The 26,648-nt window shown below is 36.3% G+C and overlaps 1 protein-coding gene across 1 annotated transcript in view; it reads left to right on the plus strand.

Moving 5' to 3' along the window:
- The window catches only part of PRDM5 (PR/SET domain 5), a 218,960-nt gene that overhangs the window by 2,083 nt on the left and 190,229 nt on the right, over positions 1–26,648 (plus strand). The window contains 1 exon segment of the mRNA XM_073237106.1: positions 16,687–16,770. Within this exon segment, the coding sequence (XP_073093207.1) occupies positions 16,687–16,770 (84 nt within the window).

A 26,648-nucleotide genomic window follows, 5' to 3' on the forward strand; every position in this document is an offset into this window, starting at 1 on the left:
TAATATACTAAAAGGTTGTATAAATATTAGAATTATAATCCCTATTTTTTGTCTTATTATTTAGGTTTTTAGAAACAAATAGCCAGTGTACTTTTTGGATATATTTAAAAGTTAATTCCAACTTATTTTTCCATGTATTTGATTGTTTAGAAGTTTTTATTATTTTTGTACATGGAATAAACAGTTTCCAAATTCATCATGTTATTTCATTTTACTATTGCAGAATTAAATAGACAATTTTCCAGCTTGTGTAACTTCAACATGTAAAACATATTTTCATCCAGATCTAGAATGCTTACTTATCATTTCAAGTGAATGTGTAGATGTTTGCAGTAAATCGAAATGGCCTACTATTAGTGACATAGGTTAGCTGTAATCACAAGCTGTGTAATCATAAGGTCATTTATCAGTAGGTTTACTGATGCCTGAAATGATCTTGGAAGTAGATCCTTTACCTTCCAAAGGCTGAGGAGTAAGCTAAAGTTGAATAGATTTAGCTGCATATTAAGTCTAAAGCTAAATATCCATGTATCCTTTCTCCATTTCTTGATTCTTAGTATTTTCCGCAGTACTTTGTACCAGGTCTGACTCTGGCTATAAATCAAGTGATCTGAGAAGAGCACGCATTTCAGAAGTTAAGGACCTTTAGAGTTTTCATGTTCTCTAATTGTAAACAAATTTTTTGGAATATATTACTTTAGATGTATATGTTGGAAATTGCAGATGTTTTGTCACACTTTTATAACATGTAATCCTGTATGAAACTGCTTTGAAAAGTGATTACAATTCAAAACATCTAGTATTTTAAATTAAGAGAATGTATTCCAGACCTGTACTGAGGTTGGGGGATCTTTCTAGAGACTGTACTCCTACTGTATTGGCCGGGTTGATTTGGGATTTCCCTACCAATGTGACACCTTAGTCCTTTAGTAGACCCACCCCTTTTTGTGCAATGTTTGGTGGAGTTGGGTTCCTTCAGCAAAATCACCTAATTCCCTGGCTCCACCTTGGTGGTACTAGGTTTTTTGCAAGCCTGTTGCCCTTTTTCTTTGGTGGGGGGGGGGTGGGGGTGGGTGCGTAAAACCTATATAATAACAAAAAGAAGAAAAGGAAAGGACTTCCTTTCCTTTTCTCTTGTTGCCATTATGGAAATGAGAAGTTGGATGAAGAGAGGATCATCTGGTAGATTTTTCCATGTAAGCATGAATTGTTCTTGGAGAAAGTAATTGAGTAGAAAATGGAGGCCTGAGTTCATTCACAGTTACACATGCAATTTTCTAATGATAAGAATAGTATAATAGACACTTCTGCATGCCATGTGCCAGACCCTATTCTAGGTGCTTCTATAATATGTTATCTCTTGAGCACAGTTTAATGCCTCAAGAAAGATGTGGAAATTTAGGTTACAAAGTACTATGTAGATTAGAATTAATAGTAGTTACTCAAAACTAATACATTAAGTGCACATGCAATAAAAAAAATTAAGGCAATGCCTCACTGTATTAGGCTTTTTTTATCATGACCATTCTTTTTCTTTTCAGTAGGTTGTGGTATTTAACATTATTCTGGAACCCAAAAAGTAGAAAGGTAAACTGTAGGGTTTCTTCAAGCTCTCAAATTCTATGCAAGGGTTCAGGTGGGAAACATACCACTACCAGTCTTCCTTCCCTTTAGGTTTTTGTAAGTGGTTGGTTTTTCTTCCGCCCTATCAGTCCTTTAACCATTAATATATGGCATGTACTGTGCTTGACCCTGGGGGTACACAGGTAAGCAAGACAGATAAGGTGTTTGTCCACAAGGATCTTGTTTTCCTGTGTGGGGAGATAGGCAGTTAATGAGTGAAAAAGAGAAGATTATCAAGATTAAGCAAATGTATATGGATTGATTTTCCTAGGCACTATATTAGGCAATGGAATTGCAGAGTTATAGTAATTTTTAGTCTGATCAGGGAGACAGAAAAGTAAATAGTTTCCATACAGTTTGATTAGTGCTATGGGAGACAACAACAGGAGGTCATGAGGTGAATGAGAGGTGCTGTAGGAATTTGGAAGGAGAAACCCCTGTCGTCATTATAGTAAGTCATCAGGAAATGCTGGGGAAGTAAAAGAAGGCTTTATGGTGGAACTGAATTTCATAAGGTTGGTCAAATTATTATTAATACCATCTTTATTATTGAGGATTTTAATTTTACATGTGTTACTTCATTTTACTCTTCCACTAAGCCTATTGAAGAGAAGGCTCTATTATTATACTGGTTTTCAGCTGGGGAACTTGAGGCAAATAGAGGTTGGCCAGTGTGACCTGCCAAGTATTGCCTGGGTGACCTAAGTGGTGGAAATAGGTGGTTATATATGTAGTAGTATAAAATAACAGATATGTAGTTATTTTTCTTTATATCTAGAAGCCCTTTAACTTGTATACCCTTAGCATAGCAGGGCTGGGTTTGTATTTTAAAAAGAACTAAAGATTTAAATCTGAAGAAAAGTAAAAGGGGAAATAAATATAGATGAAATAAATATAGATTTATTGTGAGACTATGATATAGATTTCAGGGAGTCTGACCAGATTTTGTGTTCTTAAAGTTTGGATGGAGTTGAAGGTTTTTAGGTAGAATTGTTGGGAATAAAAGTGAAATAGTCCTTTAAGGGCTAGACCTTGTGACAAACCTTATTTCAGACCACAGACATTGTTTTAACATTTCCCTGAAGCACCACCTTGTGCAGAGGAGCCTGTAGGCAGCCTGAAACAGTCATGTACAGTCACACATACTGAAGTCTGGGTTTTCTGTTTACTATGTACTTGCATATGTCATCTCATTTTATTATATAACAGTCTTCAAAGGTTATTATTACCCCAGATTTATAGATTGCATGCTTGCTCAATTATTACTTCTCGTCAAAATTTTTGCAGTTGTCCATATGTTGACTTTTAACATTTTTTCTCCTTTCCAATTCATTCTTTGTTAGTGGGCTAAAACCTTACCTGACCTTCAGATATGTAGTTATTTTTCTTTATATCTAGAAGCCGTTTAACTTGTATACCCTTAGCATAGCAGGGCTGGGTTTGTATTTTAAAAAGAACTAAAGATTTAAAGCTGAAGAAAAGTAAAAAGGGAAATATATATAAATGAAATAAATATATTATGTCTCTCCCAGATTTCTGGTCTGCTAATTTCTATAAAAGCATTTAAGGGCATTGCTGAGGCCCAGGTCTCCTTACCATACACCAGTTACAGTGAGTAGATCCCACTGGGGTAGTTCTATTCCTGGCTCCCTTTCCTCTCAACTCTGTGCTTTTTTTTGCCTAAGAGGCTCCTGGGTGTCATCCTGCATCCACGAACCCTAGGGCAGTCTTCCACTGCAGTTTGCCTGTCTCACGAACAAATGCAGGTTCCAAGCTCAAACTTGCCAGATACTCTAGGGTCTTACCCATAGCTGTTTTTCAGCAAAACTTACCGATAACACTGGAATATTAGTTTTTGTTGCTGCCAAAACAAATTATAACAAATTTTCAGTGGCTTAAAACAATACAAGTTTGTTATCCTATGGCTTTGGAGAATATACATCTAAAACAGATGGGTAAAGCTGGCTTCTTTTGGAGACTGAAGAGAAGTCTACTTCCTTGCCTTTTGCAGTTTCCTAGAGGCTGCTTGTACTCCATTGCTCAGGGTCCCACATCATTCTGGCTTTTGTAGTTGTCCTCACATCTCCTTCTCTGACCCTCCTGCCTCTTAATAAGGACACTTGTGGTTAGATTGGGCCCATGTAGATACTCCAGGATGATCTCCTCATCTCAAGATTGTAATCACATCTACAAAGTCCCTTTTATCAAGTTATGTAACATACTCAGAGATTCTGGGGATTAGGATGTGAACATTTTTGATGGGCCATTATTCATCCTATTTCAGTTCCAAAGTAAAATTCTTCCTTTCCTAGACTATGTAGAACATTTTACAATGACTAACTGGGGTCAAGCCTTCCTACATACTGATCCCAGTAAAATGTACCCATTGTAAATCTATCACATTGAGGAATATTCTGCCTTGTTTTCAGTACTGATTCTGGGAGAGGTCTTCAGAGCTGGCATTGATGCAGTAAAACCCGGATGACTGGTTCCCTTATAAACAGGAAGAGAAAGTATGAATGTAACAAGCAGAATAAGAAAGAATATATTCTGGTAGTGTTCTGAATGTTTAAAAGAACTTCGGAAGTAATCTAATTTGCACCCTTTCATTTTATAGATAAAGACATTGAAGTCCCGAGATGCTTTGCAGTCTGGCAGCTAACAGCTGCCTGTCAACCTTCTAGCTTCCATAATACCAACTCCCTGTTGTTCAATCCAAGGAAGACACCTAGATTCTCTGTGAGGGATTTGTAGTAAAGATACTTGGTGAGGTAAAATCCCAAGTAAAAAATGTCTTAAATAAAGGTTTAAATCTGAGTTTGTGAAAATATAATAAATTAAAAACAAACAAAGGCAAGTTGTTTAGGGTTAAAAAACATAGGGGAAAGAGGAAACCTAAAAAAGAAAACGAAGTAGAAGCAGAGGAAAAATCACCATGCATAAATGTTAATATAAGAAGACTAGATCTTGTTGGATAAGATGTTTTGTTGATTAACTTAGTAGGTGACTCTCATGAAACAGTGGACTTTTACACCAAAGCTAGAATCCTGCCAGTGGATGTTTGTTTATATTTCCTGGTGGCTGATGATAACTATTCTGGAAACTTCATGAGAGGGAAAGTAATCACCATGGATGCTGCCGGAAGTCTATCTCGTTTCTCTGTTCATATCATATTTATGCTCTATGATAGTGACTCAGTGTAGCTTTGTATTTACTGGTGTTACTACAGAATGTTTCAAAATGTATCATTAATCCACCTAATGTTTTCTCAGAAACTTCTTATTTCATTTTTCTGCATTTTTTTTGGTGATAATAACAGCTACAGTTAATTCTTTCAACAAATATTTCTTGAACAACTGCCATTGTTTAGGCACTGGGAGAGTTGCTGGTGACAGAAGGGTGAGTAACAGGCAACAGTCACAGGATGAGTCACACATTTTGTTTTTAAGCCCTACAACAAGCCTGCAAGGTGACCATTACTATCCTTGTTTTATAGGTGAAGGAACTGATGTTGAGGAAGGTCATCTAAATAAGCTGATTAATCAGAATTGAACTCAGATCATTATTAAATGTCTTTTTCACTAAAAAAACAAATCTTTTTTCTTTATACTGATAAATGCTGTATCCATGCTCATATTCCACAGATATACCCACTCACACACTTTAAAAAAGTTATTTTGCAAAAATAAGAAAAGAGTAAACTCATTTAATCATCTAGCATTTCCCTTTCAACAGATTCAACAGTATCTTGAGGAAATCCCTTCAAGTAACCTACTTTGGCTCTACTTTATTATTTTTAATGAATGTATATATTTTATGCTGTGGATGTGCCATAATTTTCATTTGTTCAGGTTTTGTTTTATATAATTATTCAATAAATCTTCATCACCAAGATCTATATTGGCCATTTGGAATATAATGAACAAAATAGAAATTCTGTTTCTGGTGGCGCTTTCATTCCAGTGAGGGGAGACAGAAAATAAACAGTGAACATATTCGATAAATTTTATGCTGTGTTAAAATGTGTTAAGTGCTGTGGAAAAAAGAAAAAGTAAAGCTGGGTATTGTTGACTTGGCATTGTGTGTGGGTATGTGTGTGAAGAAGTTAAAATAAATAGGTGGTCCAGTTAATCCTTATTAAGCTGGGGAGATTTGGGCAATCACTTAAAGGATAAAAAGAGGGTAGTCAAACATATTTCTAGGGAAAGAACATTCTAGGCAGCAAAGGCCATAAGATAGGGGGTTGCCTGTTGCGTTCCAGGACAAGTTGGCCAGTGAGGCTGGAATGGAGTGAGTGAGGGGGCTGAGTACCAAGGGAGGAAGTCAGAGAGTTGCTGAAGGGAAGGGTGCTTGGGGGAGAGCCAGGATGCTTAGGGCCTTTCAGGCTGTTGTAAAGATGCTGGCTTTACTTTGAGTAAAATGGGCAGCCACTGCAGGGTTTAGAGCAGAGGAGCGACATTATCTGACTTGAGTTTATCAAGGATCACTCACTCTCATTGCTGTGTTGATAATAGTTGGCCCCAGGGCAAGTGTGTAAGGTGAGAAACTTGTTAGGACTCTATTGTAATCGACCCTGTGAGAGACAGTGGCCTAGACCAAGGTGATGGCGGTTTTGGAAGTACAGATTGGATTGTCAGCCAACAGCTGAGGTGGGGAAGATTGTGGGCGGAGGAGGTTTGAAGTGGGAAGATCAACTCAGTTTAAGCCATGCTGATTTTTGAGATGTCTGTGAGACGCATGGGTGTCTGTCAAAGAGGCAGTGAGGTACAAGACCTGAAGTTCCTCCTGCCCATCCTTCATGACATTTATTTTCATCTATTTTATTTTATATTGTAAACCTTACAATGCATTTCTATTTTCCTTTTAGACCATCAGTTATCTTTTAGAGGAATTAAAAATAAGACAAACTGTATGATTTATCTTTTTTTTAACCATTTCTGGGGCTCATTTCTTTGTTTTGAACTAATTTTCTCTCTTCTATCATATTCCTTATGCCTGAACCATATTCTTTGAACATTTACTATGTCACAAGTCAGCTGGCAGTGAATTTTCTCATCTTTTGTTTGTCTGTAAAAGTACTTTGCTTTTTATCTTTGAAAGGTATCTCCTCCATGTTGACAGTTTTTTTTTCCATTACGTAAGAGATATTGCTTACTTGTCTTTTGACCTGCATAGTTTCTGACAAGAAGTCTGCCCAGAGTCTTACATTTGAATATACATAATGCTTTTCTTCCCTCTACTTGTAAGAATTTTCTCATTTCCTTTAGATTTTAGCATTTTGAATATGATGTATCTAAAATTTTTTAAAAAATCTTTTTTATATGTGGCTTGGTATCTTTTGTCAACTTTTGGAAAATTCTCAGCCATTATCTCTTCAAATATTACTTATGACCTGATCTGTCTGTCTTCCTCTGGGACTCCAATTACCTGTACATTAGACCATTTGATATGATGTTGTCTCCCAGCCCTTACATGCTTTGTTCTGCCTTTTTTCCTTTTTTTTTTTTTTCTATTTGTGCTTCAGTTTAGGTAATTTCTATTGCCTTATCTTCAAGTTTATTGGTTCTCTTCTCAGTTGTGTTGACTTTCTTGGTAAGTCTGTCAAAGGAATTCATCTTGATACAGTGATTTTTATTTTTAGAATTTCTACTGGACTTTCTCTTGTAGTTTCCATGTCTCAACTGAATTCTCCTTTATATTCATGCATAGTATCTGCCTTTTCTAGTAGATTCTTTAGTAAATTAATCCTGATTATTGTTAGAAGTCCTTGTCAGATTATTCAAATGTCTGAACCATATCTGAATCTGGTTCTGTTGATTGCTGTTTCTTCACAATGGGCTGTTTTTTCCTTGCTCTTTTTTATGTCTTGTATTTTTGCTTGAATCCCAACATCATGCATGAAACAAGAGTCGTAAATAGTGTTTATGCCTGGGAATGTGCACCTCATTTATTTTGTCAGGATGTTAGTGTGGGAGTTTGGATCAGTCTAGTTAGCAGATTAAGACGGGTTTGCATTACGTTATTGCCATAGTTACATGCAGTGCACCAGAGGCTTCCGAGTCTTCTAGAGTTGTCCTGTGGTTTTGTTGGTGGCTGGGGTGCTTGAGGTTTTTTGTGATGTTTGTGCTGTACTCGCAGCTTCTGTCCCTGAATGCCTAGGATGTAAGGGGCTCTGTCATTGTGCTGCCATGCTGCTGCTCTTCCCCCAGTAGTACAATGCTGTGTGCTGTTATTTGAGGTTCTCTGTTTTGGTTCAGCTTCACTTTTATCTAGGGTTTATCAGCCTGACTTCTGGGATTTCTTAGCCTTCCTGCATCGTTCCCTGTGGGAGCCAAACGTTTGCCTTGTATCTAGGGCTGGTGTTTTGTGGGAGAGTGTTTCCTGTCCCTGTCCGTGGTAAGAATCCTTAGATGGCTGTGGCATAAGTTTTGAACGTGTACTGTTTCCTGCCCTTCTAGCAGCAGTGGGACTTTACCTGTGTCCTGGAGGTGACAGAGATTGCTGCTTTCCTCAAGTGGCTAAAGGCTTCCCTGTATATGAGAGAGAGTTCAGGGCAGGACAGGAGGTGTGGGGTGTTGTGCCATTCTTATAGTAGCTTCAGCTCTCCTGCAGGTCTGTGCCACCGAGGGAGTATCTCTGTTCTCCTGTCTGTCCCCTGATCTTCCTTCTCGGGGGAGGTCCTTGGAAAAAGTTGCATGTATGTGTGAATTCCCCTTAGGTCTAAGCTTTCAGTGGTTCTATCCTGTCAAGCTATCTCAAATGCATCCTTTAACAAACCATTAAAATATTAGTTGATTTCTTACCTGCTTGTATGGTGGCTGGCAGTTCTTCCTTCTGTGACCTGCTACAGGTAAGCCAGTGCTCGCCCCAAGGAAAGTTATGATTTTGTAGTTTATCAGCCTTTCTTATTATTAGGGTAGGAATGATACTTTTCCTAAATCCTTGGTATATGTTGAACTTTAAAAGTTTTTAAATTAGTGACATTTTCTTTATATTCTTACTACTTTTATTGCTTAGTAAATCCAATTTTGAAACAGGTATTTAAAAAATCTCCCATTTTAGTTCTTCTTGCATATCTAATATTTTTATGCTGCTGATTTCTCACTGCTATATCTTCATCATAAAAATGCTATTTATCATTATATAGTGTTTTGCTTTATTCTGTTTTGTGCATTCAGCCATTAATTTGACCTTGTCTGATGTTGACACTGCTGCCTTTCTTTTATTTGTATCTCTTTACCTATTTCAGTTCATTTTTATCATTTGTTTTATATTTTTGTAATCATATGTGGCTAGTTTATATTTCATAATGCAGTATTACAATCTCTTTAATGAGAGAATTTAACTCCTTCATATTGAGTGTAATGGCTGAAATAGTTGATTTTATTCTTGTCATCTTTTCTATGCTCCTTACTTATTTTACATTGTTGTAACATTAATTTTCCTTATTTTTGCTGTCTGTTCAAGTCACTGTTCATTCCTTTTCCCTTCTTGTTACTTTGTTAGTTCTACTCTTCCTTTTCTTCATGATTTATTTATCTTCCCCTCTTTCTCAATCAGAAGCACATTGTTTTTTATTTAATAGCTAGAGTTCAACCGTTTTAACTATAAAAACACATAGTTTTTTTCCATAAGCTGTTCCATATTCCCCTATTCCTTCTTACTCTCCCTCCCTTTTGAACCCCCCCAATCCCATGCAACTTTGGGGATGCTTTTGCCTTCCTGCTTTCCTTCCCCAACAACTCCTATTTTTTTATGGAATGATGTATTACTCAATGGAATTTCTTTTAGAAGTATATTCCTATTGTTTCAAGAGTTCCTGTTCAGCTTGTATATGCCGCACACCTAGTGAGCTGTCATGCATTAATTTATGCACCTGTACCAGCTACTCATTTTCTGTTCTTTGTTCTGGTTTTATTTGTTTAGTTAAGGGCTTCTTTATGGTTCCTTTCCTCATTGAGTCATGTGGATGATATTCTCTCTGGATCTTTGTGCGCTGTCGAGTAGCTCTCCCCCCCAACTCTAAAGGATCTTCTCACTGTGCAAGTGATCCTCAGGCTGTTGTGTTTCTCTTTCAGTTCATTCTCTAAAAATATGCAATTGGAAAGTCATGTTTTTTCACTCTTAACAGTTTTTTTTTTAATGCTGAACTTGAATCTCCTTAAATTCCTGTATGTAATTAAGGTATCCTTTTTAATTAATGCCTTCTGTCTCCTACAGAAGTTCCAGTTTACAGAGTGTGGTTCTCATTGTTCTGCCTGATCTGTCTTCTCTTTGGCAGCTGGGCCCCTGTGTAAAGCCAGTTTGTCTTGGTTGCTTTATTGAAGCCCAAAAGTGATTCCTGGAGAGCTCTCTGTGGTATCTGTTCTGCCTTATAGGCAAAGGGATCTCTATTGCAGTGGGTCTCTATTGGCAAATAGGCTTTCAATCCCCCGCCAGTCACCTTTCTAGTCTCTCTGTGCTTTCCTGAGCTGCAAGGACAAGAAAGACTGTGGGCTATGACCCTTTTCTCCATTGCTGACTTTGAAAATCTTCTCAGATCTCCATAAGTTTCTAGTCATCAGTCCTGGCTTCTCTGCTAATTTCCAGTTTATTACTCAGCCCTCTGGAGAGAATGGCTTACCCCAGTTCTGTGCCAGAACCTAAGGTTTTACTTACGTCCAGTTGCCTATACATGCTTATAGAAGTTGTTCTGCTCAAGAGAATCAAGTAGTTTAGGGTTGGGGCTAAGAGAAGAGGTGCTACATGCAGGTCAGGATATACCTAGAACTTCTTCACAATTCTCCTGCATTTCCCATTTCATATTTATTTTGTAAGTGATGGGTTTAATACAGAATAATTCTTTTATTTCTTGGCACTAGTATCTTTTACCTTCTGTATCAGCTGAAAGTCATAGAGACAGTTGCAATAATCTGAAACTTAGGGATTGTATTCACCCTCTAACACGAAGTTAGCAGCTGGTTTTATACTGCTATCACAGGTCACTGAATTAAAATGTCAGAGTGGAAACCTTTGCAGTTCTCTTGGCCTCAGGATGGCTGCTTTAGCCCCAGCTATCATTCTCTTATTCCAGGTAGGGAGAAGGAGGAAGTAACCAAGACATTAAGGTATGCTGGCCAGCTGATATAGCTTTCACTGAAAATCTTGATGTATGTTCACTCTCTTCTCTGTCTAAATGGGAAGCTGTAAATGTGGTTTTTCTGTCTGGATAAATTAGTTCCCTTGACAAGGTCAGCATTGTAGTAATAATGAAAATGAATATAGTCAGACAACTTGTCTTTGCCCAGGTAGTCACAGTAGGGGAAGAAGATTAGGTATTTTTCTTATTGAACTTTTTAGAAATGCCCTTTGTTGAAGGCCTAATTGCATTGCAAAAGCACACACATGCACAATAGTTTAACAGTGAAATATAATTATGCTCTAAGTGGAGACTCTAGACTCCTTCTGTGAAAAATCATTATTTCATGTATGAGTGATTCAACTGCAGATTGATTCACTTTAATATAATTTATTTCATCTTTTATGTGCATGTTTTTTATTTGCAGAACCATTTCAAAGTAAATTACAGATATTATGACAATTCATTCCTCAATATTTCAGCATAAGGACATTCTCCTTAATAGCCATAATATCATTTTAACATCCAACAAAAATAACAGTAATTTCCTAATGTCTCCTAATTCCAGGCCATATTCAGATTATTCCAGTTGCCTCCAGAATGTTTTTATAGCTGTTTTATTGTTGAACCAGGAACCAATCAAAGACCAGCTATTACATTTCATCATGTCTACTAAATCTCTTTTAACAGTTTCCATCTTCCCATTTCCTTTTTTTTTTTTTTAAAGTGTCTTTCTGAAGAGATCAGGCCAATTGTGTGTAGAGTATCTCACAATCTGGATTTATCTGATTGTTTTCCCAGGGCTTTGATTGTTTTTCCATCTTCTGTATTTCTTCTAATCTGGAAGTTAGATTTGGATTAGTATACTTTTTTTAATGCACTGACATTTGTGTATTAAACAGTTCTCGCCACCCTCAGGATACTTTTTGCTTTGCACTGAATAGTGTAGTTTTAGCAGTGGGAAACAGGAAGGAATGTAGGAAGCACCCATCTCTCTCTCATATATGTTTTATCCATGTGCTCTCTTCTTGGGTAGCACCCATCTTCTCAGGTCCTGGGTTGGGGACAGGACAAAGGGGAAGAGGTCTGCATGTGTTTACTTGTCCTTTTGCCTCTGAAAGTTTCTGGAGAATTCAAACGCCCCTCTCACTTTCCTGTGGCAGGTACTGGGGAATGAAAGGCTAGAGTGGCTTATTTCCTGCTGCAGTATAATAGCAAGAGGTATAAAATACATGGCTTCTCTATGCTAGTAATGCCAACGATGGGTTAATGTAATTTTTCCATTGTAATGGTACTTAGTACTTAACTGGTAATCTGATATGATACTGTATGAATATCTATTTTAGTAGTAACCTTTTACCTGATGGTTTTGGCTTCCATTGATAATTCTTGCCTGAATCAGTTATTTTATTAGGTGTTTTAAAATGGCAATTTCACTCAAATATTCTTCCTTTATAAGTTAGCATTCTTCTGTACGGAAGAGCTTTCCTTCATTTGCTGCTGTCTGGTTATCGTGAACTAGTGTTACTATTGAAAAGGTAGTGTAAAATGCTTAGTCCTTTTCCTTTACTAATTTTAATGATATCCTGTAATTAGGATGGCACAGGAGGTTTAAAACAGTATTTTTCTTTTCCTTTCCCTCTCTGACAGTCACTAGGGACTTAAGGATTCGTTAGTGTTTCAATCAATTATAAACTCTTGTTGATTTTTATATTATTCTAAATTTGTCTTGTGGAAGCTATTTCTAATAGAATTAAAATGCAGGAAGGAATCTTAAAAATCACCTAATCCAGATCCCTACTTTTTGTAGGTAAGGAAACTGAAGCTCAGATGTTTGTGACATCCTAAAGTGTCACAGCTAATTAATGGCAGAGCAAGGATTAGGATCCAGATCTCTTGAAGGCTCTGCTAGTGCTATTTCCCACTATTCTAAGAGAGATAATAGCAGTTAATCTTGTTTTTAACTTCTTACAACTAATACTAAGCAAAATGAGGTAAAATGGTCTACATGTTTGTAGTCATTTATTTTTGTTTATTAAAAGTTACTGTCTAGTCCAGTGGATGACAAATTGAATGGATTAATTATTTGCTTTATTCAGAAACAGCAAAGAAGCACCCTTTTAGCCTGGGCATTGGGCTGGTCTGAGAGGTGAGTTTGACTTGTACAGTTTTGGTGTCTGCAGGTTGAACTTGCCTTGCAGTCACATTTTATTTGACCAGAGCGAAAATGTAGAATTCATTGCCAATTACAGAAAAATAGTGATTTCACATATAAATTTGAATTATCAGCTTCTCTAAAATATTTTTAGTTATGTGACACCATTGGATTGTGTTCTTTCTGCACACATTTCATCAGTATTCAGCTGGAGTGGAAAAACAGTTTCTAAGTGGGCGTCCCTGTTGTGTCCTTTACATATTTGTTGTTGGATGTCTGATGTTTTGCTTTCCTGTCTAACCTTGTAGGTATTTGAAATAATGACCCCTTAGGTAATTAGAAGTGAGGAATTCTAAGAAGGTTCTTGCAGTCAAGTTACAGGTTGAAGGTAATATCAATAATACAGGCACACATGAACAGCAGGAAAATGGTAGAGCTGACAGTTTTCCTGCTGCTGTCATGGTATGTTCAGCAACTTAATCACAAAAAAGTAAAACCAATGATGCCAGGAAGTCAGCTAGAAAATTTTGAAATTTCTAATATCCGTTTGCAATGTTGATTTCCTCCCTATAATTAATTAAGAACCTCATGTGAGGTATTTAATATGCTATTGTGTGTATATATATAAATTATAATGAATCATATGAAACCTTTTCATTTTTGTAGGTCAAAACTAGTCACATATCGTCAATTTCATGTGGTTCACCTAAAAGAAAAAATAACTATACATGGGTGTGTGCTCCAAACCTTCTTTTTATTGGTGTGTCACTCAAGTAGGTTTAAAGTCTACTGAAATAGAAGAAGCTTACTCTTGGGCCAGAATTTCTGGAAGAAATGGTTAGTGAATAAAACAGTGTGTACAATTTTATTAGAAAGCTCTGTTTGTACAGTAGAAACAACATAAACAGAGTTAGAGAAGTGGGTGGGTAGCAGGTGCTAGGATCCTTAAGGGGAAGGCATCAGAGTGAAAGTGGTTCTAGCAAGTATAAAATCTTCATCTATGGCCAAATATACATTGTTTTAATTACCTGTAATGTTTCTTACCACAGCGCTATGGATAATTAAGAGTTTGCTGTTTACATTTTTGTGTCCTTGCAGCTACAGAATCTCAATTTTATTTGATCAAATCATACTAGTATACTCACTAGTCTACTTTGAAGGCAATCTTATCAAATCCAGATTGCTAAATAGGCTTATAAATTTGTCTCCTCTATCTTTGTGTTTTTGTCAGTATTTTTCAAACTGTGAATTGCAACTCACTGGTGAATTGTGAAATTAACTTGCTGGATCAAAACTAGCATTTTTCAAAAAATGAAGTAAAATAGAGTAGAACATATGGGAGCATATTGTACAGACTAAGGGTAGTATTGTTTAAGAAACATATTTCAGTTTTGTATGTTTATGTGTGTTTATGTGAATTTGCTGGCTGAGATGCAAAATGTATTTCTATGGGTTGAAGAAAAATACTGAAAGCTGTATTTACTGTATAGTTCAGTAGTTTGAATTGATGCAGTGATTGTTCATTATTGATAATGAAACTTTAAATTCAGAGTCCTGATTCTCTGAATTTTCAAAGCTGTAAGTCCTTTAATAATCTTACTAGGCCTGCATCCAAGCAGGCATTTTTCCTGATCTCAGTGCCTTAGTTTGGCTTTCCATTTCTTCCTCTGTCCTCTGGACACTGCTGAATTGATTGATTCAGTTTTTTTCCCTCCAGATTTGTACTGCCTAAGGAACTGACCCTCATGGGTAGATCAGCTGCGTTAGAAAGTGTACTCAAATTATTACCTTCTGATGGATAATAAAGGCTTAATACATGACAGAGTGGAGTGAAAAGTTTAGCAACTTGCATTAATACCAAGTCCTCAGGCTTACTACCAAAGACATGCCTTGCTTTTTGGTCTGTTTTCCAGATTGGCTTTAACATCAGTCAGTTTCTTCATTCAATTCAACAGTCCGTGTATTGAGGGGCTGCTATGAGCCTGTGTTATTGCTGAACCTTGTAGTTAAGGGAGGGGTGAGAAGAGAGGCGTGCCTGCCTTAGCCCTGGGTCACAGTGATCTGTCAGGGTTGTTAGTGGTGGCATGGTGAACTGGACACTGCCTGATCTTTCCATTCAGAATAAGCCATTCGTTCAGTCTTCTCTCTGATCTTTGCTAGGTTATTGGCCTTAACCAAGCCAAGTTATTTAAACTCTTTGAGTCTCAGTTTCTTCATGGTTAAATGGGGAAGTTCTCACATAGGATTAATTTTGGAGTGTGGCACATGTGAGTTCAGTATATATTAATTTCCCCCCTTCTTTTAATCTATATACAGCTTTTCTTAACTGCCATTACATACTGGTAAGATACCATGTTGAGGAGAGGTACACTGCTTTTTAAAGAAAGCAACTTTGGGGCTGTTATGTCTGCCTGAGAAGTGATGCTGAGTGCCCACGTTTTAGTATAAAGTGGCTAATAAGGCATGGATGGGTGGAGAAGCACAGCCAGCTCCCAGCCTCTCTGAAATTACTTGCTTAGCTTTGTATTGATAGCTGTGTTGTCATAAATGGCAGTCTCCCTGTTTCTTTTGGTGTGATTGTGCTTGGGTTATTTAAGATTAGGTTTTGATTTAAGGAATCCCTGTAGCTATTTTCTGCCCCCAGGTTAACATTAAAGAACAGTTCTTCTGAGCTCTGCCATTATTTGTGGCTTCTCAGGACCTCTTTTCTCTATCTGTGTAATGAGGGGCTCAGTTCGCTTGTAGTGATTCCTTTAAGCTTGAACATTTTACTGTTCCCAGGAGTTGGGTTTCTGTTGTTCATTAAGTAATTTATATTCCTGGAAACATTGCTTTGGTAGTTGTTCTTCTCTCTAACAATGTTCATCGAACATTTCCCTGGAGATTTTGTAGGATTTTTCTTCTCCCACCTTATGAAGGGAAGGTAGGTTTGGAGGATACAGTGGCTCTGTGTTCTTTCTGCACATATTTCTCTAGAACATCTGGCTGGACACACTGACCCCACTCCTTCTGTCTCCCTGATTTGGTTGCCTTAGTTGAGAAGACAGTGTTGTTTACTCACTGAACCAGTCTCTGTAGGGCCAGAATGCAGGGCACTGGCCTCTTGTGGGACGGTCCAGTGATTCTCACCTGGGAACTTGTCAAAATGCAGCTCCCCATGTCTCATTCCTAGAGATTCAGATTTTAATAAGCCAGGATTCTGAACTGGAAACTAGTGACACTAGTGATTCTCATGCCAGGTGAGCTTCAAAGTGCCCACAATGAGAAAAACCCTGGTTTATAGTGCGCCCCCTTGGCTGAAAGATTGGCAGGAGAATTTAAACTTTGTTTTAGAACAGTTTTCCTCTGAGAATGGCAAGCCTACTTCTTTTTTGTTCATAATTGGGATGAATTTATGATCTTTATGGAAACCAGGTGATTTTCTGCCTGGTGAGCTTACCTGTCAAGTCAGGGAAAACTCAGTGCTTGCCATTTAAGACCACTTGGCACAGGCAGCAGAGGATTGAAACATATAAGTACAATGTTCAGAAACTTGTCAGACTTTGTATGTTATACAATTAAACCTTTATGTTGGCTGCCGTGTTTTGGATTGGGACTTTTGAACTGAAAACAGATTAAGTTGGATTTAAAAGATGTAAATGTTTTGTGTTGTGAAAATTAGTTAATACTGTAAATCTCTCTCAAGCATTGGGCATGGAATTGGGAGAAAAAATTTTCCAGAAGAGTGGTAGTAGTTTATTTTAGTAGCTTATTGTATTAATCCTTTTTCAATATAATCATCACTATTCAGGGTGAAAAGTTTGGACCGTTTGCTGGAGAGAAGAGAATGCCAGAGGACTTGGATGAAAATATGGATTACAGGTTGATGTGGGAGGTGAGGATATGGTTGTTATTTTAAATATTTAAAATGTTTCTCTTTGCACTACTTACTGCTTTTGCAGGGCTAAATGAATAGCTAATAAATTGCCTCTACCATTTAGCGCTGAAATATTTCAATTTTAAGGTACTTGAGTAACTTGAAAGTTTACCATTAAAAAAAATACTGTTAAAATATCTTACTAGACAATTCTTCTAGAACTCTGAAGTTTATATAGTTAGTCATTGAAAAATAAGTGTTCCATGGATAAGGAAGTTTGGATTTCAAAACAAGCATGTTTTTATACTGGATTTAGAATCTGATTTCTATAAATTAAATTAAATTTTCCCTTTATTTCCAAATTGCAGTTCTAATTGCGGAGTGGCAATTCTGAGCTCCATGTTGGAATGAAAATCTCACCTTAAAATGTACCTTAATCTTTAAAAACGTATATTTAAAGAACTACCATATTGTAGACAGTTTTTGTAATCTAAAATTTCCCTAATGCAGGGATCTGTGTACACATGCAAATGTACATCTGTATATTATGAGAGTATTCATCTTAGAGTATGCCAGTTATATTTGTTGCTGTTCTTTTCTAGTTATTAGAAAAGGAAGGGCTTGAAGGATTGAAATAGAAAAGTAAAGGTGTGGAGATGGTTGAAACAAAAACGTGGAAAAGAAAACTGAGTCCCAAGGATTGTATTTGGTGGGTTCTGTGAGGAGGGTGTGAGCTGACTCTGTGTGGGTGGAGCTGAGAGGAGTAGGATCATAAAATCACAAAGGGGTAGAATAATGGCATAGATAGCTAACATAAACAAATCTCTCCAAATGTGTATTTATCAGTTAGGGTCTATAGAGCAACAGGACAAATACGATGGAGATACATATATATATATATATATATATATATATATATATATATATATATATATATGTAACATATATATTTTTCAAGGAATTGGTTCACATGATTGTTGGGGTGGCAAGGTGGAATCTATAAGGCAGGTCCACAGGCTGGAAACTCAGAAGTTTTATATTTGCTTATTTTTCTAAATATATTTCCTGGAGGATTGATCAGGAAAACTGTGTTTTTTACATGTGAAGTTAGTGGAATTACCAATTCCACTACAATTAGTCACTATATTCTATTAAATAGCTGCATATTACAAAGTGCATAATGTCAATTTATCATAGTTTTATTTATTTTTATCAGCAGAAAAGAATTTGTATCTGAGTAAATAGCATGTTCTCAAAACTACAACTACAGAGAAATGTGATTACAGGATTTGCAAGTGTTTTTGTAAGAATTGTTAGTCTCCTATAGTTATAGTATATTATTATTTCAAAATAAATGTATATCCCAGGTGAGTTAGGGCCCCTTCCATAATTGGATTTCAGAATCAGTTCTAATAAATATGGTTTATTTTTGGAAACCTCTTTTCCATTCCCCTGTCTTCACTTATACACTGGTGATGCTTCTTAATTCATAACCCATCTCTCTCTCTGGTCCTAACCAAGGAAAAGCAGATAAGAGCCAAATGAAGATTAAAGTATTTGCCTCATTAATGAGCATACAATAACTCCTTAAATTGATAGCTCCAGAAAGTTGGATTGGAAAACTGGTCAGAGCAGGGACTTTACATTTTCCTTCTTAAATCTTGACCTTTGTACCAAAAATATACAAAGTGGGGACTGCGCACTCTGCTTTTTAAATCTCAGTTTCTGTAGCCTAGTTAAGCCCACAAAGTAGGTTCTGAATTTATTTGCCCATCAACTGCATGGAGCATGGTGGCCTGACTCACAGACTCAGTTTGCAGCATAATCAGAATGGAGGATACCAGAGAGCATGGAGGGAGACAGGTCTCCAGCCTACTATAGAAGGCATATCCTGAGTCTGATGGTAAGTCTACTTACTAGAGGGCAAGGAGTTGGGCATAGAGAGGAATGACTATCAGGGCCTTGGTAATCAACTGAAGAGAAGGAAGCAAAAGTATATTGTCTAATTTATCACTCTTGTAGAAGAGAAAGTGAGGAGACATGAAGGGGAGAATAAGAGTTCTTCACTAACGTTATGTACATGTAGAATTAGTTCTTTTCTCATAATGAAAGATAACAAGGCCATTTGGAATTCTTTACATAACAAAAATAGGCATTGTCTTAACAATAAAAATAGGTATGGTAAATGAGGCATGATAGAAAGAGGAGGGAGGAGGGATACTAGGGTCATGTAGTCTTTGGTCTGATTGTGCCATACGATGCAATAAACCCTTGTTCTCTTGAGGCTTATGTTTCAGTAGGGAAAGTTGGACATAGAACACCCTTAATAAGTAATACAATAATAGGTAGTGATATGGATATAAAGAAAATAAAATAGGATAGGGCAAGAAGACTTTTCTCAGTAAGAACTTAGACACATCAATATTACTGTTAAAAAAACTGTGAAATATTAATTAAATATGAAAATGATTTGTGTAAGGCCATCAAAGAGGTGTTAAAAGAAGGAGTACTGGAGTGTCTGAGTCTCCAGAGAGGATAAAACTCTGAAGGGGTTAATTTATCATCTGTACCCTCTTCTCTTGGGGAAGTGGTCAGACTCTTCCTGATTCTGGACATGGGCAAGAGGCTGAAAATCTGAGCACAGCCCATGTAGAGCTGACCTGTTTAAGTATAGAAAAAGCAGGTAGAGCTTTTGGCAGTCTTACAAAGTTGGAATGACAATATTGGGACCTAAAAGAACTCAAAAACATTGCTGATTCCTCCTCAAGATATTTGCAGAATTATGAAACTGCATGGCAGAATGCTGTTAAAGTTAAGCCATATACTTCCAAAAAGCAGAGTGTTCTACCACCTAATGTTGAGGAGGGGTCCACAGTGCAAATCATACTTTCAGTTGGAAGCACTGTGGGAGTATGCTGTAGAAAGAGGGTAGATTGAGACTGTCTGATGTCTGCCATAACTGCAACCCAGAATTGAATCAGCTCACTCACTGATACTTTATGGAGAATAGATCCGATCCCACTTTGCCTGGCAGAGGTCAAGGGAAACTTAATATGGAGAAATGTAATACCTGGGACTCTAAAATTTCTGAACACACAGTGTCCAGCATATATTAAAAATAACTATATGCCAAGAAATAGGGCCATATGACTAAGAAAAAAGTTGGACAGTGGAAACTGAGATGGAATGATTTGGATATTGATTGGTGTTAACAGATGAAGATTTTAAAATGACTGATTGATATGTTCTAGCAAATGGAAGAAAAGATGAAACAAACAGTGAAAAAGAAGAATTTTACTAGAAAATTGGGATGTATAAATATCAAATGGACATTCTAGGGGAGAAGGATGTAATAACTAAAATTGAGAACTCAGTGTTTGAATTAGATTTAGGTATGACAGAGCAAAATATAGGGTAGTGAAGTGGAAAGCAGGTCAATAGAAAATATTGAAAAATGAAGCACAGAGACTAGAAAACAGATATGTGAGACAGTGAAAATACCTAATATATCTGTCTAGGACCTATTCACATTTGAAGAGGGAGAAAATGGAGCAGAAGCAGATTTGATGAGATAATGGCTTAGAATTTTCTAGAACTGTTAAAAAAATATTATCTGAGAAATCAAAGAAGCTCTGTGAGCCTTAAGCAGGATCGGTATAAAAAAATCACCCCAAGGTATATCTTAGTGAAACTATTGAGTACCAAGACAATCTTAAAAGCTTCCAGGAAAAAAAAGCCATTATCTTCAAATAAGCAACAGTGAGATTGATAGTTGACGCTTAACAGAAAAGATAATAAAAAATGGAATAATATCTTTAAGGTGATAAAAAATAGTTGCCAACCTAGAATTCTATACCCAGCAAAAATATTAAAAAATAAAGGTATAGTTCTCTACCCTCTTCCAATGTGAACATCTCCCTAGATGACTGGTTCTCTGGTTTTGTCTCATAACATTAGCTCAACCTTAAGTCTCCACTCACCCTTCAAATGAGGAAACCAAGACTACTTCCAAATGCAGCCACAGGGAACATTTAGATTCACTGAATGGAAGGAAGGAACAGTAGGAAGCATTTAAGTACAGAGATGTTATATAAACTGAAATGGACTGACTGTACGAACAAGTCAGTGAGGAAATTTTCAAAGTACAACAAAAAAGGTAACAAACTCTGCACACTGTTCAAAAGTAGTTATAAATGATCCCCCATATCCCAAATTTAGGGGTAATGATTGTCAGTCATGAGCAGAAGACTGCTCTGGTTGGGGATGAGAATGAAAAGATGCTAAATTAATTTCTTAGAAATGAAGTGACAGAATTCGAAGATATTAAATCTTTACAAAATAGGTTTTAATTTTGCTAAAAATCCTTACTTAAACATAAAGTTCTTTCCAATAAGAGTGGGGACCCATCTTCAATGTTGACTGATATGAAATGCAAATCTGGGAGGACTTGATGACATGTTCATGTCAGACACAAAATAAAGCTATCTTGAAGAAGTAGCAGGAGAATCTCTGACATTCTTTACCTGTTTCACCAATGATGGTTAGGTACAGGTGCATTAGGAGACTTCATCAACATGTTATTTGGCCCAATCTCTTAAAGTACCATATAGTTCCTTATATGGATGATAAAGAAGGGGAAGTAGAAGAAGATGATGTTCATAATGATGAAGACTTGGAACACATTGATGATGAAGAGGATAAAGGTAAAGAAGATGAAGATGATGATGTGGAAAAAGGGAACAGTTGAAGAGGAAGATGACTAATAGAATACTAGTAGAATCCAAAATTCCTTTCATTTCTTGAAACATATTCTCTGGGAGCAAATTTCCATCTTCCATTTTTTTTTTCCTTTTTTGCTCAGTTGCCATGTTCTTATGAATTGTAGTTTTTCTTCTCTTTATGATATAATTCTCTATTTATTTTGTGGGAGATTATCTTGAGCAAAACACAGAGGGAAAAAAATCTCTACCCATTTTTTATCTAAGTTCCTTTTTGTCCCTTCTTGTCTCAAAAAATGAGGATGTGGTGATGTGGAATTAATACATCCCCATGCACTGTGGGAAAGAAGAAAAGTTCTCCTTTTGCTCTGCTGGAAGCTGGAATATGTCCATCCTCCTTCTGCTTAAAATTTTTTATTTTTACTTCTTTCTCAGAGATCACACTGTGTCTCTGTGTGAATATGGACATTTAGCATTATTACCAAGTATATTGCACTTCATTAAAAAATTAATAAAATGGAATTATATCAAGTGAGGAAAATGATAGATTTGAGATGCTAGGGCATTTTAGTGCTAGAAGGAGAGGAGAAAAAGATAGGCAGAAGCAAATTTGAAAAGAAATGGCATTAGGTGGGTATTTTGACAACGTGGCTTCCCCTAGGGCATGCCTAATTCAAGTTTACCATGGTAGCTTTAAAATAAAACTCTCCTACTGATGGCTTGAGCTCCCCCACTTGACAGAGAATCATCCAAAGTGCATGAAATTTTTTGGAATTGATATTCTCTGTTGTAGCTTTCTTCCTGTTTATTTAAAAATTTTGTTTTACTTTCATGGAAAAGGAGAGAAAATATTCCACTCTAAACCTTTAAAGTATATGTACATTTCTTTGTTATAGTAAAACTAAGTGTATTTATAAAGGGTTTGGTGCTTTCCCTTAAAACAGATAATTTTCAGACCTGCCAAACTTAGTAAGTCATACTGCCAAAAAAACTAAAGGTAAATAAAGATGTTTTCAGACAAGCAGAAACCAGTGGACCTTCACCAAAAGAAATGCTAAATTAAAGGTAGTTCTTCTGGAAGAAGGAAAATAAATCCTGATGAGAACGTGGAAATGTAGAATGGAATAAAGAGCAAGAAAGGGTAAATATGTAGTGAAAAAGACGTATTGATAGTAGTAAACAATTATAGTAATGTTTTGTGGGTTTAAAAATGTGTACAATTTATATAATTATAAGAACAATTTGAAAGGCAGGAGGGAAGCAAAGGGAATTATAGAGTTCCAAGGTTCTAGCATTATCAAATTTATTTAGATAAATTATCTAAAATAATTATAAAGATTGTTTTAAATAACAAGTGAATAAAAGGAAAAATAGGGTAATAATCTTGTTAATACAAAAAGAAGGTGAGAAGTGAGGTGAAAGGAATAACTGGGTCTTATGGAGAGTAATTACCAAGATGGTAGCTATAAATCCAACTGATCAATAACTATATTACATTTAAATGGACTACATACTTAAAAGACAATTATTAATGGATTGAATCCAAAACCAACCTGATGCCCCTTCACAGACAATTTTAAAGTACAAAGTCAGGAAGCTTGAAAATAAAAGGGTGGAAAAGGATGTATCATGAAAATACAAATGGAGAAAAAGTTAGGGGTAACTTTAATAGTATTTGTAAAGTAGACTTTAAGGAGAAAGCATTACCAGAATTAAAGAGGATCCACACACTAGAAGATACATATGTTGTAAATGTGAAAGCAAAAACTGAAAGACCTAGCAGTAGAAATAGACAAACACACAATCCTAATGGAAGATTTAAACCTTTCTCATTAGGTTATAGAATAAGCAGGAAGATAAAATGGAAAAGGAGAGAGAGATAGTATCAATCTAATTAATGTACATGATCTAATTGACAAATACAGAATACTGTATTTAATGACAGTTGATCAGTAGTACACATGGAACATTTATCACAACCACATGCTGTTTTTTTTTTTGTTTGTTTTTTTTTTACTGGAAACTGATTCTACAATTTATGTGAAAATACAAAGGGTCTTCATGACCAAGATAACCTTTAAATGAAAGAACAAAACTGGAGGTCTTATACTATCATATATCAAAGTTATTATAGAAGGATTCTAATTTGATACTGTGGTATTGGCATAAGGACAAATAGACATTGTTTTTGACAAATGCCATTAACAGTAAATATGGTGGGGAAAGGATGGCATTTTCAATAATAGTGTTGGATCAAAATAATATCCTATGGAAGAAAAGTATTTTGAACCCAGCTCACATCATACATAGAAACATCAATTTAACATGATTGTAAATGTAAACATGTCAGGTAAAAACGATAAACCTTTAGAAGAAAATGTAGGAGAATACTTTCACGATCTTAGGGTAAGTGGAGATTTCTTAAAAAGGAACAATAAACACTGTAAAGGGAAAAGTGATACATTGGAGAAGAGTAAAATTAAGACTTGTTCATCAGAAGGTACCATAAAGAGAATGAAAAAGCAAATCAGAGGGGGAGAAGATATTTGCAATGCATAGGTCTCAAAAAGGATTTGTCCAGACTGTACTAAAAACTACAAATTGATTTTTTTAAAAAGGAAGAAAAATGGGCATAACACTTGAACAGGCACTCCACATGAGAAGATATCCAAATGGCCATTAAACATCAAAAGGTGGTCAGCATCATTAATCATCTGGGAAATGCAAACTAACAGCACAGTGAAAGGCCATGTTATATTCACCAGAATGGCTAAAATTAGAAAGACAGATAATATCAAATTTATACAAAGATTATCTGAAACTCTCATATGCTGATGCTGGGTGTTTAAATTGGTAGTGTCATTTTGGAAGACCATATAGTGGTATGTACTAGAGCTGAATGGCGTATGATATGACATGGCAATTCCATTAGGCATATTCCCAATAGAAGTGTGTTCATCTATTTACTAAAAGACTTGTACAAGAATTTTCACAGCAGCACAATGAGAAGTTGTACCAAACTGGAAGTAACTCAGATGTCCACTTACAAGTAAATGGGTAGATGCATTATGGTATATGCATGAAATGGAGTGTTATGAAGCTTTATGGTAATGAATGTATTACAACGATGCTTGGCAACATGGGTGAATCTCAAAAGCATAATGATGAATTAAAGAAGCTGGAGACAAGAGTACATACTGTCTGATTACATTTATATGAAGTTCAAAAACAAAGCTAAGAGATCGCGATTGTGGCTACCTATGTTGGTGTTTACTTTGTGAGAATTCATTGAGCTGTACACTTACAGTTTCTGTGTTTTTTTGTAATTGTGTTATCCTTCAACAAAAAGTTTACTTTAAAAAATAGAACAGAGCAGTGAGATGAAATGCCTACATTCTGAGTTTCTCCGTCAGCACTAGCTGGGCTGTCAGCTTGTGCTGAGACTAAACAGTGAAAGTACAGCCATTTGAAGAAAACCTGGATCAAGAACCCAGGGAGTAGCAGAGATGGGAATGAATTTGGGCTGTTTAAAGGCCAGAAACAAAGCCAGCAAGGCTAGTAGTGAGGGAATGAGGGGCCAAAAGTAAGGCATAGGACTAGAGAGGTAACTATAGGTCAGATCAGGAAGTTTATTCTAGTAGTGAAAGGAAGTCATTAGAAAGATTTAATCAGGAGAATGATGTGATTCTATTCATGCCTGGAGAAGAGCACTGTGCGTGCTGTTTGGAGAACAGGCTGAAAGAGGCAAGAGTGGAGCAGGGATACCAACCAAGTAGGAGCCTGTTTTTGTGGTCAAGGAGTGATTTGATGGTGGCCTGAACTTGGCCTTAGCAGCGGGGTTGGTGAGAAGTAATTGGCTTCCGGCTGCATGTTGTTGGAGGTAACTGACACTGACAGGGTTTTCTGATGGACTGTGTGTTGAAAGTGAAGAGCCAGAATGACTTTAGTATTTAGCCTGAGCCGTCTGGGAAGCCATCTGGTGACCCATCAGTTGGAGAGAGAGTGAGGGGGTGGGAGGATGGGGTGGACTACTTACACTGTAGATTTTTGAAGAAAATTAATTTTTACTTTGTCATATTAATCTTTACTGCCCAGGTCTTAGCACAGTATCTAGAACATAAATATAACAATAAAAGCTCAATTTAATAGTCAATATTTAATCATTTTTATTCCATAAATATTTTTACTGCAGTATAATTGACATATAACACTATATAATCACCCATCACAAAATAGTGATTCAGAATTTGAATATATAACAAAATGATCACCACAGTAAGTCTAGTAAACATCTAATATTCAATGAATTTATTGAACAAATGTTATTTTTACCATTGGCATTGTTAGAAAATATGTAATTTAAAGATTTAAAAAAAAGAAACTTAGTGATTCCTGTAGTATTTTTACTGACCTGGATTTGTCTCCTTTGTAGGCATTTTTCTTTTCTTTGTTATAAGAATGGTGATTTGACTAAAATATGGTTTTTAAAGGAGCTGATTGGTTGGCTATTAAACTGGACATTTTGTTTAGATGGCTTTCTCTTTTTTTGCAGTTATTTTGTGATTACAGCTGCTTTGCTTTTTGGGAAATTTGATTCAGCACCAGGTTTCCAGTGTGTTTCAGTTTTTGGAAAAAATGTTTTCAATTGTTTTAAATCTTTTATTTTTCTTTATTGTTTATGGAAGTCCTTTCAGGTGTTTGGAACAAAAGAGTCTCTTCACCAAATGTTTTTCTCCTGCAAATGATGACGTTTTGTTTGACATTCTGAATGGAATTATTTTGGGAAAATGGTGGGAAAAATACCACCTAGGAAGCTTTGTAAATGCTAGAAATTCTTAAACAAATGGCATATAGTGCATCCCTCCTCTAACTATGCTCTAGTGAAGGATAAAGCAAAGCGATCACATCCTCAAGCAGATGGTAGGTACCAGGCAGGTTTCAGACAAGGTGGTGTCTATATGGAAGAAGGATCTCTTTTCATAAGCCCTCTTCTGTAGCAAATCTCTAAAATATCACATATCCATTCTTAAACTGGCAAGGGGAATGAGATTGCTTTTACCCATTCAGGGCTAACCTGAAGCTGGGGTAGCTTTTTTATACTTCACAGGAGGGTGGATATCAGAACAAAGTTAGTGTTTTTTGAGGAAGGAGGATGGACAGGGTATATACTCAGACACA

The sequence above is a fragment of the Manis javanica genome, chromosome 5 (assembly GCF_040802235.1).
Source record: "Manis javanica isolate MJ-LG chromosome 5, MJ_LKY, whole genome shotgun sequence".
Classification (NCBI taxonomy): Eukaryota; Metazoa; Chordata; class Mammalia; order Pholidota; family Manidae; genus Manis; species Manis javanica.